Source organism: Mastigoproctus giganteus, chromosome 3 (genome assembly GCF_048544385.1).
Source record: "Mastigoproctus giganteus isolate SK-2022 chromosome 3, ASM4854438v1, whole genome shotgun sequence".
NCBI lineage: Eukaryota > Metazoa > Arthropoda > Arachnida > Uropygi > Thelyphonidae > Mastigoproctus > Mastigoproctus giganteus.
The window spans coordinates 227,604,043-227,625,612 of NC_143577.1; the positions used below are offsets into that span (position 1 = coordinate 227,604,043).

A 21,570-nucleotide genomic window follows, 5' to 3' on the forward strand; every position below is an offset into this window, starting at 1 on the left:
AATGTTTCAAAGTTATGAACAAAAGACTGAATGTTTATAAATAAAACATCCCTCATTATAACTACAATAACTAGTTGGTACAAAATTTTAAAGAGGCTAAATCTGTTGAAAATAATCAGAGGTATAAAAGATCATATGATGCTTTCAATATGAAACAATTGTTGCTGTACAATAATTAATCAGAATGACTGATTGGGTATAACAGTTTTTCAGCGACTGCTAGAGAGTAGAAATCCATTTGTAGCATTAAAAATGACATGTGAGTGTCTACATGTCTAAAGTGTCTTAGGAATGAACTTAAATTTGCACACATTGTGTTTTTTCAAACATATAAAGAAATAAACAGGTAAATAATAATCACATAACAATTGTAAAGCAGTTATTAATCAGTCCAAACTAGATTTTGTGAACAGTCTAAGAGTAGAAAACTTGTTTGTCCAAATGGTAGTCAAGCATTCTGGTCTCTTGCCAAAGCTACTGACTGCAACTTTTGCCTGTCTCTACTTCCATCTCTGTTAAAACTTGATGGTTCTATTGCCACATCACCTAACAATAAAGCCAAGCTGCTAGCACCCTACATTTCTTCTAACTCTTGTATTGGTGATCTTGGTAAACCTGCTACCATTCCCAGTACACTCCATTCAGTGCCTCCTGTGGTTTTGTGCCTATCTCATGAGTATAATGAGCATTTGTGCAGAGAAATAGTGGGCCAGTAAATCAGAATGTCTTATAATTGGGGATTTTAACTTTCCAGATAATGACTGGAACTTGTGAGTTGGTCACTCGCACACTAGCAAGACTTTTGTGAATTTATTGAATGACTGTTTTCTACAGCAACATGTTCGGGAGGCAACCAGAGGGAGTAATACTCTTGATCTGATTATCAGCAGTGATTATTCATGCATTAAGAATTTGCAGATAAAGGAACCACTGGTTGACAGTGATCACAATGTACTGATGTGGGAATTACTTTTTTAAGGATGTAACTACCATCAAGGCTATAGGGAAGGACTTTTGCTTTCATAAAGGTGACTACAGGGGTCTCAGACAGTTTTTAAATTCTGTACAGCGGGATCAACTGATGATGTTACAAACATTGAATTCTAAATGAGAAGCCTTCAGGGACTTAATTTTGGAGGCTACTAGGCTTTTCATTCCAACTAAGAAATACTGTTCAAGGTTTAGACCTAAATGGATGTCAGATAAACTAATGAGGCTTGTGGCAGAGAAAAAATGTATGGAATGCATATAAAGTATCAGGTGACACAGAAGCCTATGGCAGATATAAACTAGTCTATAATCAAGTCACAAAGGAGGTAAGGCAGGCAAAGGCAGATTATGAGAAATCCTTGGCAAAGGATGCAAAGAAAAAGCGCAAAGAGTTCTTTACTTGTGTAAACTCTAGAAGGAAAGGTATGAATTAAATTGGACCACTTAACATAGATGGGTTGACTATTGATGATCATGCTCAGGTACCTGATAAACTGAATGAGTATTTTGCATCTAAATTCACACATGAGGAGTTATTCAATGAGGGGAGTGCCAGAAGTTTTATCAAACTAACAGGGAGCTAAGTGATTTTGTAATAACTGAGAGAAAAGTGGAGGAGAAATTGTTGAAGTTAAGCATAAAAAAAGGCACCTGGGGTGGATGGGATCTATCCAGTTATATTAAAGGAGGCAGCAAAGGGAGTAAGCAAACCCTTAGCCATAATTATGAGAGATTCCTTGGACTCCGGGGAGGTCCCCGTGGACTGGAGGTGTGCAAATGTATCACCAATTCACAAAGGGGGTTCAAAAGGTGACATAGGTAACTATAGACCTGTTAGTTTAACTTGTGTTCCTGGGAAAATAATGGAATCACTGGTTAAAGGAGCACTGCAGGATTATCTAGACAAGATGACAGTAATAGTTAAGACACACCATGGGTTTGTGAAAGGGAAGTCTTGTCTTACCAATTTGATTGGATACTATGATGTGGTCACAAAGGAACTGCATGCAAAAAATAATTGTGATATCATATACTTGGATTTCAGGAAAGCTTTTGATACTATTGCACATGGAAGACTACTGTACAAATTGGAGAGGTATGGCATTAAGGGTAAGTTGCTACAATGGATAAAGGGATGGTTGAGTGAGAGACGACAGAGAGTGATAATCAATGGACACTGCTCTTCGTGGACAAATAGTGGAGTTCCCCAAGGTTCGGTGTTGGGCCCATTGTTGTTTTGTATATTTATCAATGATATTGATGAAGGTATATCAGGTTTAATGTCCAAGTTTGCAGATGATACAAAGGTTGGCAGGGTTGTTAACAACAGTAAAGACAGTATGCTACTCCAACTAGACCTAGATAAGTTGGGCAAATGGGCTGAAAAGTGGCAACTGAAGTTTAACATTGACAAATGCAAAGTACTGCATATGGGTAGCAATAACCCAAGAGAAATGTGCCAACTGTATAGTTCTACACTCAGGAAAGTGAAAAAGACCTATGGGTAATTGTGCAGTCAAATATGAAGTTTGCTGAGCAGTGCAGAGGGGCTGCCAGGGCAGGTCATGAAGTCTTGTCAATGATATATAGGGATTTGCTAGCAGGGACAGGGAGGTGATTATCCTGTTATACAAGGCAATGGTCAGGCCACACGTAGAGTACTGTGTACAAGTCTGGATGCCTCATTTTAGGAAGAATGTAAAGTTGCTAGAATGAATACAAAGAAGGGCAACATGATTGGTGAGGGGAACAAACAGGTGCTCTTACCAAGAAAGGTTAAGTTCTGCAAAAATGCAGCGCCTGGAGAGTAGGCACCTGCAAAGTGATCTGATTTAGGTGTATAAGGCCTTGAATGGGTTGAGCAAGCAGAATGCTAATGGGATTCTTCCTCTTGCTCAGATTAAGAACCTGAGGGGACACAGATTCAAATTGAGGAAAGACAGTTGTAGAATAGATGTGTGGAAATTTGCCTTTAGCCAGCGGGTAGTTGATTGCTGGAACAGACTTCCATCTTTTGTTGTGGAAGTTGATAGCCTAAATAAATTTAAGGCTGAGCTGGAAAGGCATTTGGAATGAGTGAAGGGGTGAAATGGGAGGTTATTTTTTTTTATTTATTTATTTATTTTATTTATTTATTTTTTTTTTTGGATGATGCTGCATAAGCTTGCTTTCTTGCATCGTTTGCCTCTAATGCTAATGCTTAAAGGATGTCAAAAGAATTTTGATCAATCTTGATGCCAAGAAAAAGGTCCTTATGATATTTCTCCACTTGTTCCCAAAACCTGTGCTTCTGAGCTTGCTAGTGCATCATGGCCTTAGTTGCCCATGCACCATAACAACCAAAACCTAAGCTTATTCCAGTGGTGTTTTTCTTTCTGTTTGGAAATTTTTCTCCAGCCATTTTCTTAAAGGGTGGCAGATCCCTCCCATCCAATTATCTCATTGTGCATACGTCTACTCTTTCTAGATTAGTAATGGAAAAATCTATTAACCACCAACCCTAAACTATCTCAATCTTCCATCTGATCGATGATTGTCAATGTGGATTACATCAGTGTTGAGCCACTGGCAATGTACTTGCTTATGTTACCCATCTGTGGACAAATTCAATGGAAAAGTTTGGTAAAACTCAAGCAGTTGCTCTTAACATTTCAGAAGCTTTTGACTATGTTTGGCATAAGTCTTCTAAATAAGCTTCCATTTTATGTTGGCACACTATGGCCATAGTTGCCGTCGTGCCTAAGAAATCTCTAAATAAATCAACCAACCATTTTATGTTTTGCCAACTGTTTTTTGTAATTAGGTATCCAGTTTTCTCTCCTCTCTTCTTTACTGTCTTCTAACTTCTTCACTACTGCTGATGTTCCCAAGGTTCAGTCCTTTCTCTCTCTCTTTTCCCTCTTGTATATTAGTGAACTCTTTCCATTGACTGGAAATCCTATCAATAATTTTGCAGATGATAGCACATTGTATTCTACCTTCCAGTTTGAGAAACCTTGCCCTGCACAAACAGCTTCAACTTCTCCAATATCCATTAGCAATTCCTTTAATGCTGATCTCAGGTAATTCTCCAGTGGGAAAACATAACTTAGTTAATTTCAGTCCTCCTAAAACTCAGTCCTGTCTTATATTTTGCAAAAAAGATTCGTCTGCCCCTATACTTATCTTTGATGACATTTGGATTTGTAAACGAGATCACATATCCCTATTAGAAATCACCTTGACTTCTGTTCTCTCTTGTACATAAGTATATTACAAATATTGCTTCCATTGCATCTAAAAATCTGATTTTTTTTTTTTTTTTTTTGTTTTGCTCTCAGTCACGGTGTTACTTTTCTTCTAAACATCTCTCTATACAAATGTCAAATCTGCTCTGCCGTGGATTATTGTTTCCATTTCCGAGGCAGTGCCTCCTCTCTCAAGCTTCTAAACTCCATTCAAGATGTCAGTTAGGTTTAACGACCCATCTCTTATTAAGTCTCTCTGTAGATTGACTTTATTTCTGCCGCATATCTTGTCTATAGATACTTACATGGATGCTGTTCTTCTGAATTGGCTTCTATAATTCCCCCTCTCTCTCTCTTCCAAACTAGCCCAAACAAGTGCTGCAACCAGTCAGCATCCTTTTACTGTCCAACTTCAAACTTACAGAACCAACTTTTCTTCTTCCTGATTTATTCCTTCAGCTTTTGTTTTCTGGAACAACCTCCCTTCATATGTATTTCCTGAAAGTTACAATCTACAGAAATTCAAGTCTAATGTTAACAAGTATCTTCTCATCCTTCAACCCACTCATAGTACAGAGTTGTTAAAATTAAAGTATCCCTATGTATAGGGCTCTGGAGCGAGTTCTAAGTCTCGTACTGAAGAGAAATTTGGACAACAGGTACAATAAAGAATGCACTCGCCATTTATTTGGGAAAAAAAAATTAGTTACAGAATTTGTCACTATATGGTGCTGTGGCAATACAAATCACTTGAACAGTGCTACAATTGTTCAGTATGTCCTTCATTTTGGTCAACCTAACAGTTTCCATTCAAAGAACAGCATTTTCTACAGCAGAACGTAACATGTCAACTGGAGTAGCCAGCACATGACGTCTAATGCTGTCCTTCATATTAGCCAGAATTTAACATCCTTCCTGATATACCTGGTTCTTCAAAAAACCCCACAACCAGAAGTCACATGGGGGTTGAGGTCCAGTGATCGGGGTGGCCAAGATGTCTGGAAACAATGACTGATGACCCATTCATCTGTAAAGTGTTGCCTTAGCAATCTCTGGACACAACAGTGGCTGTGGGATAGTGCACCATCTTGCATGAATATGGTATCCTGAAGGTACCCACATCGTTGCAGCTCTGTTATTGCGGAATTTGCCATCATTTCATAATATCACCGTCCAGTGACGGAACAGGTGCGGGTTCAGTCAGTGTTACCTGTTCAAAAAAAATGGCCCAATCATGAATGTGGCTGTAAATCCACACCACACATTCACTTTTGGAGAATGCAATGGGACCTCTTGGATTACTCGAGGGTTTTCTGTTGCCCAAATGCAACAGTTTTGTGTATTCACTTGTCCATTTAAGCAGAAGTAGACTTCATCACTCCAAAGGATGTTCCATGGCCAAGTGATATCCACTGTCATTCGTGCCAGAAACTGAAGTGCTTATGTGAAACAAATATCTGCATCACCATGCTTTAGCTGATGTAGCATGCGCATCTTGTAAGGATAGTACCGCAACACTGACACATTACTAGCCTTACACAAGTGTGCCAGCTGGCACACTTGCACTACCATATGGAGATTGAATTTATAAAGCTATAGCCACATCTTCAACACGAGAGGAGTCCACTCGTTTTCAACCTCTACATGGTTGAACACCAAGATGTCCTATCACTTCAAATTTTGCACTCATTTTGCAGACAGCACAAACAGTCATAGGTCCGTGCCTTGTGTGCTTCTGACACCGGAATTCTCTGATAGTCGCAGCTGCATTTTTGCTATTCTGATAGTACAGCTTCACTAATAGTGCCAAAATCTACTGTATGATTTTGAAGAGACTGCTTTGCTTTTATTCAGTACAGTAGAGCTGAGTAGTGGTGCTGTGGCAACAACTTACGATTATGCAAATAATGTAAGTTGTTTGCATAATCGTAACTAAGATAGTTATGCGCCATACAGTGGCAAATTTTGTAGCTAATTTTTTTTTCCAATAAATGCTGAGCGCATTCTTTATTGTACCTGTTGTCCAAATTTCTGTTCAGCACAAGCCTTACAACTTGTTCCAGAGCCCTCTACATAGGGATACTTTAATTTTAACAACCCTGTACTACGTACTATAGGTTCTCATACCTTTTCATGCATGGGGATTTCATTAAAAAAGATAAAAAATCAAAGCAAGAAACATTTTACATCAGGTGAAACAAAAAACACATTTTATACAACCATTAAACATAACACAAAGAGGAACTATTTTCCATAGACACTGGCATACCACTTTGAAACTAGATATGTAAGCAATGTGTTGCTTATGAGATGCTGAAAGCAAAACTAATGCATTGAAATGAAAGACAAAAACAAAAAATCACACAGACCCTGACAAGTTCTTTGCATTTTTAATTCTAAGTAAACAATTTTTCACTTCCAAATAATCTCAAATAAAGTTTGAGTGTTTAGGAAAGCAGAAAAAAATTCAGATTTTTGGAGGACACATGTTAGGTTCTGTGCAACTAGTGCTCAGTTAATACTGGAGACGGGAAAAATAAACTCATAAAATTGTGTTTAATATATCCTGTATAATTATGCCAAACTAATCGTGAAATATCAAAAAAGAAAATTTTTAATCCTCTATGATATGTCAAATAGAGAGAGGAAAAAAAAAAAAAAAAAAAGCCCACAGTCTTATAGTATGCTGATCATCAACCAGTATTTATGGAAAAAAGGCAAGAAATAATTTAAAATGGAACTAAATTCCTTTAGTTAATCATTTAGCATAGTATACCTCTGTTCTAGTTTGACCTGCTGAGCAATATTCTACCATTATTATATGCCTTTAGAATCTCGAAAGATTGTTGCCATCACCCTACCAGTCAGTGGAACTAGTTTTTGCCTTCTTTGAAGGTGAACATGGATGCTTCTATTGTTTGGACTGCTGCTTTGATTCAAATTAACATGTTTGCTGTTAGGACACAACTTGTGTCAAAACAAACCACAAGTGTTTTGCCTGAATGCAAATATGCATCCATTCAGTTGTGGTCAATAAATGAACTCTGTGAAAGAAAAGACACATGAAATGGACAACTGATTGATGGGATATTTGCATTACAGCTGGGATTTTGCTTAGCATCAATTGCATTGACTAGAGAGCACTATAGCACTATAAAAGCTGTGTACATGGTTCACAGTTTCATATCTTCTTTGCTTATATTGAAGTTATTTTATCTAGTTTAGTATTTTCCACAAGAAGAAGAGGTAAAATGTTTTGAAGATTGTTTGCTGAATTTTAATTTACTACTTTGCAGGTTATCATAAAGAACTACAATGAAAGTTAAAGTGAAATTGAGTACATAATATAACTGATATAAACTAGAAATATTTTCTTGCTAAACCTGGTGATTTTATTCAATGTTTGTGGACTTTTTTTTTTGCCTTAGCAATTAAGCCTACAGTCAGTGCATCAGTATATTGTGTCTCTAAATTTGCATGTATTCTATGGTTGCATTGCCAGATGAAAAATCAGTTTCCGAAGGTGAAAAAACACACAACATGTGCTTGGTAGCCAAGGTTGCATGGTTTTTGCCCTGCATGATTCAGCCATGGCATTAAAAAAAAAAAAAAAAAAAAAAAAAGTCCCCAACATGTAAACAGTGTTTCCAGGATTTTAGTCCAGTTCCTTATTATGACATTGAGTGAAAAGACAAAACTAACTGATCAGTTAGTTTACTGAATGCATGTTCAATAACATGCATTCAGCAAAGTTCATTCTCTGTGCCAGTGATGTAGATATGCAACACTTTCTTTTGTGTGGAAAAAGACACTTCATTCCTAAAATGCTTACTGAAGAATGATATTAAATCAAAATCTAATCTTTAGTTATAACATTTCTGTTATAATTAAAGGTATTTAGGAAGGATCCTCGCAAATATAAGGGGCAGCAAATATGTTAATACTGGTTAGTTAATGACTTATTAATGGTCGCAAACCTTGCCAAGCTTGTGCACACTTTGCATGTATTGTTATGAAAGACTTGTGAATATGGTTTTGCTTGAGAGAGAGAAAGAGAGAGAGGGAAAAAAAGTATGTGGTAGAAGAGTAATAATATTATACAGTTGTAATTAAACTGAATGACTAAGTTTAGAGAACATAAAAACTATAGTCTTATTAAGTGTTCTATGAAGTTATATCTTAGTATTTAATTGATAAGATAACTGTATTTACTTTTCATTTCTCTTATGATAAAGAAAACAAAATTTAATTAATTTAAGGAAAAAACCAAACATGCCTGAAAAATGCAATGCATATATTTACTAACTCATTTCATGTCATATTGGTTTTCTTTTGATGTTAAATCCTTCTGCAGGTATCTCATGTTGCTAAGTTCAACAGGGTTTTCAAACATCCTCTATTGTGCCCCTGACTAATCTTGTTGCTCTTCTCTGTACCTATTTAAATAGATCCACATTTTTCCTAAAATGAAGCTTGCAAATCTGCAGCAGTGAGTGCTCAAAAAAAATTGCATCACCTAATTTTGTTTGTTCTTATAGCGGCAGCTAATCTTTTAGAAATAACTGAAATTGTATTGCTTTTGTTTTTTCTTTTATGACTTATGGGTAAATATTCAATGAAATAAGTACTTTTCTCCAAAATAACAATGTTCATATAATCACAAAAATTCTGTGAAAGTAGTTTTTTTTTTTTTTTTCATTGTGTGGCTAATACTAGGATGACAGGCATTTATAACCAAAAACAACAAAATGCACACTAATTATTTCATTGGCTCACCCCTTGCTTTGATGACTGCTGCATATCATCATGGTTGCATTGACTGGACAAGTAAATTTCATGGTACCAAACAGGGATTAATGTGTCTCACAGCTCACTAAGTGTTATTACTGAAACACCCATTTTGTTCCAACAATTTTCAACTGGATTGAGGTCTGGGCTATTCCCAGTCCATGTTATTGTGCAAATGATTTACCCTTCAACCATTTTTGCACCTGTACACAGCAAAGACAGCAAAATAAAATACATTTATTAAGCAAGAGTGCAATGTTTCATAAATTTAAAACTTTGCTAATTTTATGAAGTAGTACTTCTGGTTATGGCTCTATGATATGCAGCAGAGTCATCCTGAAAAATGCAATTGACAGTGTCCCCAAATAATCTTTAATTGTGGAAAGTAATTTTGTCTCAAGAATGTCCTTGTACACCTCAGCATTCACTCTACCCTTCGCAAATTCAAGACATCTAGCGACTGTATGTGAAATAGAGCCCCGTATAATTTGAGATGCAGAATGTTTCTCTGTGGAGACAATACAGTCGGGATGGAATTCTTCTCTTTTTCATCTACCAGTCTTCATCTCCTGAAGTTCACTATATGCTGGCCATCCAAATCATACAAGTTGAATTTTGTTTCATCAGAGAACATAACACCATTTCACTGATTCTCACACCAATTAAAGTGCTCTTTTGCTCACTTTAGATGCTGGGCTTTCATTTTTTGTGTAAAAAGTGGCTTTTTTTCCTGTAAATTCACAATTTTTAAGAGTGACTGTGTATATAAAAAAGTATTTGTATATTTTAACTGGAAAACAGTCAATATTGATTGATAGACAGTCAACAGCACACTGGAGACAATTGTGAATAATATGTGCATCACAACCAATAATCTCTCCTCCAACTTATTTTCAGTTTTTACCAACTCTTTTACAACCTCCAAAATTTGTGTTGGTATTATTGGTACACAGAGCAACGATTTTGTTTTGGAAGGAGAATTTATCTGTTATTTTCTTCAACATAATACTCTGTAGTTTGGATGTTTCATCAGGTAAATCAGCAACATCTATAATTTTAACTTTAACACCACAGTTTGGCAAAAAGTACCGCACTACAATCAGAAACAGTTTCATGTCTTTTTGTTTGATACATCTAAACTTATTGTAATGTTTTTTGTTTCATTCAAATCCATTATTACTTCATCCAGTATGTATGGTGATAAAATGATAGTAATTATTGCTTCTGGTTTTGTACATGCAGAAGAAAATTTTGGTTGATAAATCTTTTTTATCAATTTTGACAGCAGTCATTTGTATGAAAACTCTGATTGTGATGCACGTTATAATAGGCAACAAGAGCTTTGCATGCTGCAATTTTATCACTTTCTCCATCACGTCTTATGATGAACAAACTGATGCTTTGAACCAAATTCAAAGTTTTCTCAGCATCCTTATGTTTCTGGCTACGTAGGTTAATGTCACTCCTACCTCCATGAGCAACAGAAAAATGAACATTACAATGTTGAAAAACCACTTTTATTTTATCACAATATCAATTGTCCAGTTTAATAAATTTGAATTCTCTTTGTAGGTCTTCATTAAATGTGCAATTTCTCTTTTTTGACATTTTAAATTTTGAGGCTTAATTTTTAAAATTATAAAATAAAAACTTTCAAGTGTGCATGCGTGTGATAACTGACAAGCACACAACAAATGCCGACTACAGACTACTGACACACAACACATTGTCGAACTGATGTTAAAGGCCTATGATAAAAATCGTTGGTCTATTTCAGTCGTAGTGATAACCACCGGCAGATGAAATTCTCGGGATTCTATCAACGTGCCTCTACCTGTGGTTACACGAGTGACTACCCACAATGGCAACCACCCTGTGATATAATCATGATTATAGGTTATGTTGTGCCAATATTTAAGTGTGTTTTTTTTTTTTTTTTAAACAGGACAAAAATAATATTTTTATTAAAACAACGGGACAGCTGGTACATAGCAAAAAAATGGGATGTGTGGTCAGCCTAGTCAATAAGAAAGCCTGAAGACTTTAATTTAGAGTACAGTTTAATGTTACAAGATTTTATTGTAAACTCAGGATTTCGTTGAGATTAATGTTTAAAATGTACATACTAAATAAAAGCAAATTAAGGGGTTTGCTCTTCTTATTGTACATTGTAATCTGTTAATTCAAGATTCTGATAAACATTGCCTACATAAATCTAAAACGTGTGAAAAAAGGTTAAATGTATTCTATATATGCTCTGTCAAACTAGCAGTAAATGACATTAATGTAAAGCAGTAAATTATCTAAATGCAGATATTGAGTATTTTTAACCTTTACTAGCTAACCATATATCACAATTGGTAAAAAGTCTTAAAACTATTAAATTATAAATAATTAAACAGGAATATCCTATTTAATTATTGATTATCCTGAAAATGAAATGAAAACATAGAAAATGGGAATGAACACTGGGTTTGTAGTTTTCAAATAATAAAATTTTGAATTGACAATTAAAAGAAAAAGAATAAAATAGTGGGCATGTATATTGTGCTTACTACAAGGAATAGAAAGCTATTCACTATTCTTCATTTTCAAATTGTCATCATAGTGAAACTAAGAAAGGGTTAAATGGGTACACCATTATGAACATGTGGGGGAAAGGATAACCAATCTGTGCTTTTGAAAATCTGTGTTTTTGATATTTGAAATTTCTATAATGACTATCAGTTTGAATCCTTATTATGGACAATATCGCTGCCACTTTCCATCTATTTTCTTTGTTCAGTGGAGCTTGGATAATTCAAAATTGCTTAATTTGAAATATGGTTAGTTTGGATTATATTTTTGCCCCTTGAATCTCCTATTCCATATAATGTAAAGATCAGTATGAAATGTATCTTTAATTCAAATTTTGGCACTTAATTCAAAGTCAGTCAGTTATTTTTTACATTAGAATTTTCTATTCTATATTATTTGCCTGATTATAAATTTCTCACTAGAATAAACATGAATGCTACTTTTCTATCAGAGAATGTTGTCAATCAGCATAAGCAGTATTCTCCATAGTTTGAATGTCCACTGGCAAATATGACTAAGTGCAGTAAGTGGCCCAACACTTGCCAGCAAAGTGGAGGGGAGGGTGCAATATTCCTTGAGAGTTGAGTGCATATTAAATTGGAACAATAATAGCTTGTAAACTATGATATAAACAAAATTAATTTTAGATTAATTACTGTGCTATATGGGAAAGTAGACATGTCAAATTTTTTCTCATACAAAAAAAAGTTTATTTTGGAAAATATAACAGACAGTGACTTGCAACAAAAGGTAAGCATTACTTTGCTAATTTTCCAATAGAAATCACATTTACAAAATTCATATTGTACATGGTTAAGACCAAGGTAAATTCCCATGCTTATTTGACATGCTTAATAAAAATGGGGGTTGATAATTCAGAATAATTCTGTCAATCCTTCAACTTTGAATTATCTTAGTTCTACCGTGTGTTATACTTGCATTTTTATTTTGCGTACAAAAAAAGTGTGTTATTTTCACTCCCTCCAGTTCTTTTGTGGCCTAAAATTATCCATCCTTATCCAGCTATACTTACAAGAACATTTAAGAAAATTTTCTTCCCTCTCCCTTGCTTCTCTATTAAAAATTTGAAAACTTTCTAATTCTCAATTTTTTAATAGAGAGCATGGCTACATTTTGGTCCAAACAGAAGTTTAAACAGTGGCAAAAATGCTTGCAATCTACGAATGCATATTGTCCGACTTTTGAGCATAAATAATAGTATACACATGAAAACTAGGCACATTATAGCCATTGCAGCTTATGTGCCATTAAACCTCCATAACAACAACATACGAAAACATGCAGTTGTTGGATTGAAACAGAAGAGTAGAACCTAAGAGATCAAATGCTTGAAGCCACCCATAATAGATCACCAGCTTTCTATTTGGTAATGAAAAAACTGGAATGAACTGATATTGATGGCTATAAAAGTTTTCCAGATATATGTGCATAATATACTGCACTGGGGAGTGGTAATAATGCACTTTGAATAAAATGAATTTAGACTTTAACAATAAACAAAATAGATGTTTCCTAATCATTTTTACATTGCTATATACATTATACCATTTAAATGTTAATTCCTTTTTTCATTCTCACTATTTCTAGATATTATACCTAGCAACAAGTATGTCTCCTTAATGATAGAACATGGAAAATCAGAATTTTTACTTTGCACTTTGGAATATAACAGAGTTATGCAAGTTCCATTAGATCATACATTTGTAGAAGGGGAAGAAGTAAGTTTTTATCTCAATGGTGAAGGTAAGTGTTTTTAATAGACTCTAAGAACTTGATTCGACTTTTTATATATAGTATATGTTATTCATTATCAGTCTTCCTATTTGTGCAGCTATCCTATGCAAAGAGGAAGATTAACAATGATTATTAAAGAATTAAGTATATGGCCAATTTCTGTAGAAAACCACATTGAAAAAAGAAGGTACATTTCTATACTAGACCCAAATAATTTTTTTCAATTGATATTATTGGCTGTGCATTTATAAAGTAACAAAAGAATTCCCTTAAAAGATAATATCTGCTCTACATCATCAACTTTTGCCGCTGGCAGACATACCCATGTCCTATTCCACCTATCCTTTTTGCACATTATATTGCCCATCTCCCTGACAATAGTTACCAACAATAACTAGCTCCTGTGGGACCAGCACATACTGCCTTGGAGATTGCCACTGTGTTGCCTGATGCACAAGAGTGAGCTCTGGTGTTGAGTTGGGAAGCTGAGAGCTTGACGGGTCCCCCACTTTAATACCTTTGAGGGCATCTACCCAACTCTTCAAACTCTCATAAGTGCCCATCAGAAAGCTGAGTTGGTGCCTAATTTCTTGATGCTCTCTGCACCTAGCACACAAAAAGACATCCTCTTTGGCTAGATCATGTCCTGTTTCAGAGAGCTCGGCAAACATTTCACAAGTTGCACATTTTTTTTAGGCTGTGATGCATTGGAGAATTGCCCCCCTCGGTTCTCCCCCGAGTCACAGCACTCCTGCTACTTTGTGCCCGTTGCTTTGCTGCTCTAGTTTGGAGCATGATATCAGATTGAATACTATTGATTAACAATGAAAATCAATAAGATTATTAAATTTAATTACTTAATTATCAATACTACACTATCTAATACATTCTTAAATGCAGTGATATGTATTGCACTGTCTAGTTTTATGGTAGAGCTACCTTTTTACCACAGTTAAAAATTTGAATTCCCTACAACTATCTGTATACTATAACAATGGCAGCAAGACTTAAACAAAACAACGGTTTTACATATATTATATAGTAACCTACAAAATCTATCTAAATTAAAAATAACAAGCGTAACTAGGACTATAAAGCTACTTATAAAGTACAATATAATATGACAATTAAGTAAATAAAATGGCAAAACACTTATGATTTTTTGGAGCTTGTAATTCACAGCTTGCACTCAATGCCTTGAATTTTCACTTTTATAAAGAATTCCAGAACTGGAGGCTATAAATTGAAATTATAGGGGAAGAGATTTAAACTAGATTGTAGGAAATTTTCTTTTAGCCAGCGAGCTGTTTGATTACTGGAACAACTTGCCTCTGCAAGTAGAGGCTGATAGTTTGAAGAAATTCAAAGGTCAACTGGATAGTTACCTATATAAGAAGGGAAGTGCATAATTTGTATTTTCTTTTTTTATCTACTTATTTTTGGCCAGTGCAGCAAAAGCCTGTGGCTTCTTTGCACTATATGGCTCATACTAATACTTATGACTTGTAATGAGTAATTTTGAGTCAAAAAAGTGCACCTAAACTTCTGAGATTTAGCTAGTTGAATAGGTTATTTATGTACTGATGACCAGATTTGGAAAGGAGCTATTTTTCTTGTTATTACCATTATTTGCAGTGGGTGTTGGAGAGTCCAATTGTATGTACACAAGTGTATATGGGAATTGTTCTTGTAATTTTAGTTATTTATTTACAGATTTTAAAAGTTTTATTAAGATTGAGATTATCCCTATCCCTGCATATTTTTGTTAATTCTTTACATATTAATTTTATACTTAAAGGTACGGTTCATGTCACTGGTCACATTAGTGACTTCCATCAAAAGAATAAACGCACAAAATTGTCCACAGATAGTTCAAATGCATCGGAGGAGGAAAGCAATGAAGAAACAGAAACAACAGAAACTGATGATGAACAGTGTAGTAGTAAGCAATGTAAGTTCTTCATTTATTTAAAAATTAATGCTGTTATGATGAGTGACGTTGACAGTTTTAAAAATCTTAGGATCTGTTTCTCCAAAATGATTCATATTATCATAGTCTCTGCAGTTGCAGATAATTAAATATGAATGTTTTAATTTTTATTTATTATGTAACAGTTACTATGCAATGTAGAATAACAATCTTCATTGACCAACCCAAGTTGCCTCCTTTAATTTAAAAATAAAGGATCAAAGACTTGGACGTAGCACCAACTAATGATATTTTTCAATTTTTTTCTCTAGTATGGCCTCAGGAAATTAGTTCTGTGCTTTTTTGTAACTGCTTCATTGCAGCCCATAAACCAATGCAACAGTTAACAATTATCTGTGCATTTTTTGTGGCAATGTATGGGCTCAGTCTCACAGTTTCTAAGTACATTACGCCAGGAGTGATGTATGCTCGATGTTTAATTTATACAAGTTGGCGCATGGTAGGTTTATGACCATGAAGAGAATCATGATTAAGAATTATGTCAAGTTTTGAAAATAAATAAAAAACTGGTAAGAGTGATATATATATATATATATATATATATATATATATATATATTAAATTTCTGTTATCCAGGATGCCAATTGTTCCCCTAAATTTTGAGAAAGGAGTTGCTCATATTTTGAAGTTTAATCAATCAAGGATGATTTTGGATGTCATTTTTGATTTCAAGTCTGGTCCATTTAGTGTTTTGTCTGTGGTTTCTTGGAAAAAAAAGTGTTGATCTCTGGTTTTGTTTCATCATTTTGGTTTACAGGATAATTCAGCACCTTTGTAGCCAGGTGGGCAGGAGCAGCAGTTCGTAGCACACGCTTCTTGATTAGACTGGGGTTCGAGCCCGTCACCACCAAATACGGAGGATGCGGAAAGGTCAGGGAATGACCACTGCATATTCACGGAGCAATATGGCCTTAGTTGCTAATGCTCCTAAAAACCAAATAACAAACAACAAACAAACAAGTTATCACACTCAAACCAGATATCATCATGAAATACCTCTTGTCATACATTGCATGTTTAATGATTTCTGAGTTGCTGAAGATGGAAGTGACTGGTAATTTCAGGTTTATATTTTGACTATAACTTTTATTTACAAACATGCATCATCAGTGTGAGCTGCCACTCCATTGTTTACCATTAGACTAATAACTGGTGCTGAATTTTGGCTCTTAAAGTGGACAACTGTAAAATCTGGATTTCCAGTTTAGCCATTTATGACTTAAAGTACTGTTAGAAAAGTGCAGAGCTGAATTATGCCATTGACATTCTAACTGGAAAATGTGATAGCTTAATCTCTTTCAAATTGGTATCATGAATTCCTTGTAGGAATTTATATTCCATGCCACAGATCTGTTCTTTACTGTATAGACTGAAGAAATTTCCTTCCCTCTTTTTTAATGTTGCCATGAATTTAATCAACAAAATTCCATTGTACATCATTTTATGGAACAAGGACGTGTTTCATATGAGAGCCTCAAAAAATGTAATTATTGTTTGTTGTAATTGTTATTATTATTAGCCATACCGTGCAAGGAAGCCCGAGGCTTATGCTGCACAGGCCAAAAAAAATTGAGTTACCCTGAGAGAGAGAGGAATCACCAAGAAAGAGAAGAATGATGATATCCAGCTCGGGACACTGGGTGTGCCAAGCCCATACTCACCAGATGTGAGCCCCAAAATTGATTCCATCTGTATTGAATTTCTGTAGTCTCTAGTGTATGTAAATAGGATGCCAATATTTAATTTTCATTTAGCAGTAGACTGATTTCTGCTATCACTAAATTTCCAGAATTGTCTATGGAATTATATTATACTCTGTACTTCTTACACGAATTCAAACAAAAAATAATTCACCCACTAAAGTTTTCCAAGAATTGTGAGTTATTTATGTACTTATTCTAATTATAATATAGTGCTATTTTGTTTTGCAGTAATGGAATTAGACAATGAAGATGAAAGTGAAGGAGAGGACTGGACACCTGAGAAAGGTAGTTTAGTTAAAGCATTCTCTTATTCCTGCAGTCCTGTAATCAAAACCATTTCATTATGTGTTATGTTTGTATGATAAAGTATGTGATGTCATTGATTCTTCATAACTGACTTTTTAATTGCTCTTATTCTTATGCCAAGCCATCAGACAATATTATTTTAAACACAGTGGTGGTCATGCCAGACCTGACAGATTCTTCTCCAGAACAACTATTGCACATTAATTTTTGGTTCAAGGTATTAGCTGAAACTGACAACTTATTTATTTTATTTATTTATTTATTTTTTTTTTATATTTTTGCCTTCAACTTCATAGTGCTACTTTTGATTTCAACATATTGTAAGCAAGTACATTCCTCACTCATTGATTGATGCATCTGCTACAGAAGTTATATACCCTTTGCCATCCAATTTTCTTGTCTTTTCTTAATTATTGATGTAATATGGTTTCTTGCTTTGATTATCTGTTTATTCCTCTGTTTATTTGAAGAAAAATTAATACATGCATGTGTGCAAGCAAGTTTGAATTTTTGCATGTTTAATGATTTCTGAATTGCTGAAGATGGAAGTGACTGGTAATTTCAGGTTTATATTTTGACTATAACTTTTATTTACAGCAGAATTAAGTTTTGTTTCATTGAGAATAACACATCAAAAAATTATTTTTAATTTTGAAAATTCTCATTAAAAAATAAAAAATCACGTTTAATAAGTACTATTTAATCCATTAGGAAAAATCAAGCATTAATGTTTTTCAAACAGAATTCAAATAAACCAAAAACTTTTTTGTGCAACCTTTTTTGTTACAGTCAATGACACAACCAGCACCAGGTTAATGTAATTTAAATAAAATATTCTTGTTGATGTCAACCAAATAGGAAATGTAGCTTGGATTTTTTTTCCTTATAAAGTAGATAAAGTCTGTCTGTGCAGAAAGAAGGGTTGGAAATGAGGAAAACTCCAAAAAAGTCAGTGGGCTGGTATTGTCTATTTGCAGTTTTAGTGTTTTCATGAATGAATGGAAGAAAATTTTTAGAAGTGAAAACTTGAATACCACTGAAACTGTTTCCTTGCCTGTCTAAAGAGCTGTAATGAACTGAAGTGAAAATTTAGAGAGAATAAAATGAAGGTTACCTAATGAAGAATAAATGGAAATACTTGGGAAAGAAGCAGGAAGAGGAATTTGACTGCCATTGCACCATCTCTTCAAAGATAAAGCTACAAGGCACTCCATCAGGTAAAGGACCAACAATATTTCAATAACCCCTCAACCCAAAACTGTCTGAGTTGCTGTAGTCCCTACACTATGACAGCCAGTAAGCAAACACATTCCTGACTGGCGAAACACTTCAAGCTGTGAAAAATAAAATAGAAAATGTGTGAACAAAATATAAATATTCAAAGACAATGCATCTAGTGAGGGAAAGTACTGGATATTTCACACTTTAACATGTTCATTGTTTCCTCACACCAGACTGTCACCAAACGTCCATCTAACCCAGCTTTATCATGTTCTCTCGTTTCATATGTTGACTACAAATCTAATATATGAAGAATATGTAAGGAACAATGGACACTTATATGACAAACTGAAACAGATAATAAACTCTTTCAAATAAAACCAGATCCGCAGTTATGGGCCTCTAGCTTCCAGGAAAACAGAAAGGAAGAATTAATCCTAGCCAGAGCAAGGATTGGTCACAGTCACATTACTCGCCTATTTCTCCTCCACAGTGTACACACTACAATTCTCAACTCACAATGAAGCACAGTCTTGTTGAATGCACCTTGTACTCTCATGCCCGGCAACTCTCATTCAGTTTTTTTCCTAATCTTAAAGGATCTTTGAGGTTCTGTCATATCATAGGTAACAATGCCAACCCCACAGAATTTTTCTCCTTTCTCAAACAGATAAACTTATGATCATTTCTGGCTGTTCTCATAACAGTCATCATGATTATCTTCCACATCACTGATAGGTGCAATACATCCTGAGCAGCCCTTGCACCAAAAATAATAACAAGCTTCCTCTTGCAAATATGCGGCTTCAGATTTTTAATTCACTTGGAGAGGAAACCCCCCTACTTTTATAACTTTTTTTCTTCCAATCTGACAGAAATAAAACCAGATATTTTTGTAAGCAAGTAAGGCTGACTAATTTAGTCATAGTGAGAAGAAAGCCCAAAAATGTCTTTGCCCTTTTCAATCCAGATTAACTCACTCGTGTGGTTTTTGATCCAAGGTCAAAAATATCGTTGGAAAAGTTGACAGCAAAAGTGTTAAATAGTAAAGGTTTCCCCATAATTACTATAGTTTAAATTGATTAAAATGAAATTGAATTTTAAGAAATTTAGAATATGTTCAAAATAACAGGTAAAATAAAAGTGTGCAAATAGTGAAATCTGAAATGGTGGAGGTGTAATCACCAGATTACACTAGAAAAGATAATAATATTAAACTAGAGAATGTGTGGGCATGCATTCTCCTTTGTCCACTGGAGTGCCTTGTAGGGAGGCATTAGGTCCCCCCCAAGAAATGGGGGATTAGTGGCCAAATTACTTCTACTTTTTTTTTACCAGGTATTCCATCTCTTCTTCATTAGATGACCTTCATTTTATTCTCTCTAAGTTTATTTCAGTTTGCGGCAATTTTAGCCAGTCAGGGAGACATCATCTCAATGGCATTCCTGAGTTTTTATTCTGAAAATTTCCTTCCATTCATTCCTTTTCTTCATTTGTGAAAATTCTCAACATGCAAAGAGACATACCAGCTCACTGGCTTTTTGGAACTGTCCTTTTCCAATCATTTTACAAAAGGCAGACTTTATTCTACTGCTTTAAATAAAACATTTTCAATACATTTCCAGTCTGGTTAGCATCAACAAGGATGTTGTATGTATTTCACTCCAGCAGTTTGATAGTGTCTAGCCCTTCATCTGTGTTCTTTACTTTACTATCCAGTTTTGGCCTTAAATGACCTAAATTGTCCCACATTTATAGCATCACTTCCTTTCCTTACTTTTGGGATTCAACTCAACCAAATTTATTCCCCATCATCTTTCTCCCCCCCCCCCTCATACAGCATGTTTTACCCAACAGCCTTTACTGTTTCCCATGCATTCTCTGGTTTAATATAACAGTCATTTCTGGTCTATTCTAGTTATTTTGTTATCACATGACTGCACCTTCGCTATTTCAGACTTTGTTGTTCCCACACTTTTGTATGTTTCAATTTACTTTGCTGCCCATCATTCTTTTATCTTACTTGTTGTTTTTAACATATTCTGAATTGTGTATCCTACTGTATATATTGTTTCAACTTTCATTCTTTCTTGATTAGGCCTGATGAAAGGATTCAGCATGCAATCCAGAAACATTGCCAGTTAAGTTGTATTGTGTTTGAGTTTACTAATGGTAAACTGTAATCCTTTTCCTAACAACACTTAATAACTTGTGAGATTTATTATTATTATTCTTACTTCACATTAATGCTTCATAAGGTTTGTTTTATTAAAACTTGTTTCTGCAAAATTTGCCTGTTCTACAAGCATGATGCCCAAGTAGTTGTAATTTACAGCATCTTTTAAGAACAGGCTAGCCTTTGGTTTCTCTGATTCTGTATTGAGTAAACAGGTAAAAAAAAGTGCACAACACCAACAGATCAAATATTATTGACTACTTGAATGTAGTAGCAATATATAATTATAGAAATCTAAAATTGTAAAGCTTTGAGATCTATTTGATGCCTTCTTCAGTATAAATTTGTGTGCTGCCGTATCATGTGCTCTGGTCAGACTGAAGCACTAAGCTCAAACCCAGGAGTACACAAGAGAGCGTGTTGTTTATGTTCAAGTCGTCTGTCTGATAATCTCTTATAACCTGGGTATGTTACTTTCTGCGAAATGTTATTAGTTTCTGAAAGTATGAACTTGGTTTGGTGATAGTTTCAGAACTACACTGTATGACCAAAGGTGTTCAAACACACACAGACATTTGCAAAAAAGGTCCTTTAATTAAAAAACATAGCAGGTTTGCCTTTGGCCTATGTGATAGGCTTAACTATCTTGTGTGTACTTTCTACCAACATTCACTAGGTGCCACCTCATTGCTCTTGCAAAGCAGCTGCAGAGCCAATTTTGAAAATGGCTGTTTTGGCTGCAGCCTAATCTTCCACTCCAGTTCATCCCACAAGTGGTCAGTAGAAGAAGGTTGTGGTATTTCCTGCCTCCTTTTACTCAAAACCAAAAATAATCCT

At 34.8% G+C, this 21,570-nt stretch overlaps 1 protein-coding gene across 1 annotated transcript in view; it reads left to right on the forward strand.

The window, feature by feature from the left end:
- The window catches only part of LOC150088806 (uncharacterized), a 102,644-nt gene that overhangs the window by 31,821 nt on the left and 49,253 nt on the right, over positions 1-21,570 (forward strand). Inside the window, exons 3-5 of the mRNA XM_090370328.1 lie at positions 13,191-13,346; positions 15,136-15,288; positions 17,259-17,315. Coding sequence (XP_090226454.1) covers positions 13,191-13,346; positions 15,136-15,288; positions 17,259-17,315 — 366 coding nt within the window. The remainder of the gene's footprint in view (positions 1-13,190; positions 13,347-15,135; positions 15,289-17,258; positions 17,316-21,570) is intronic.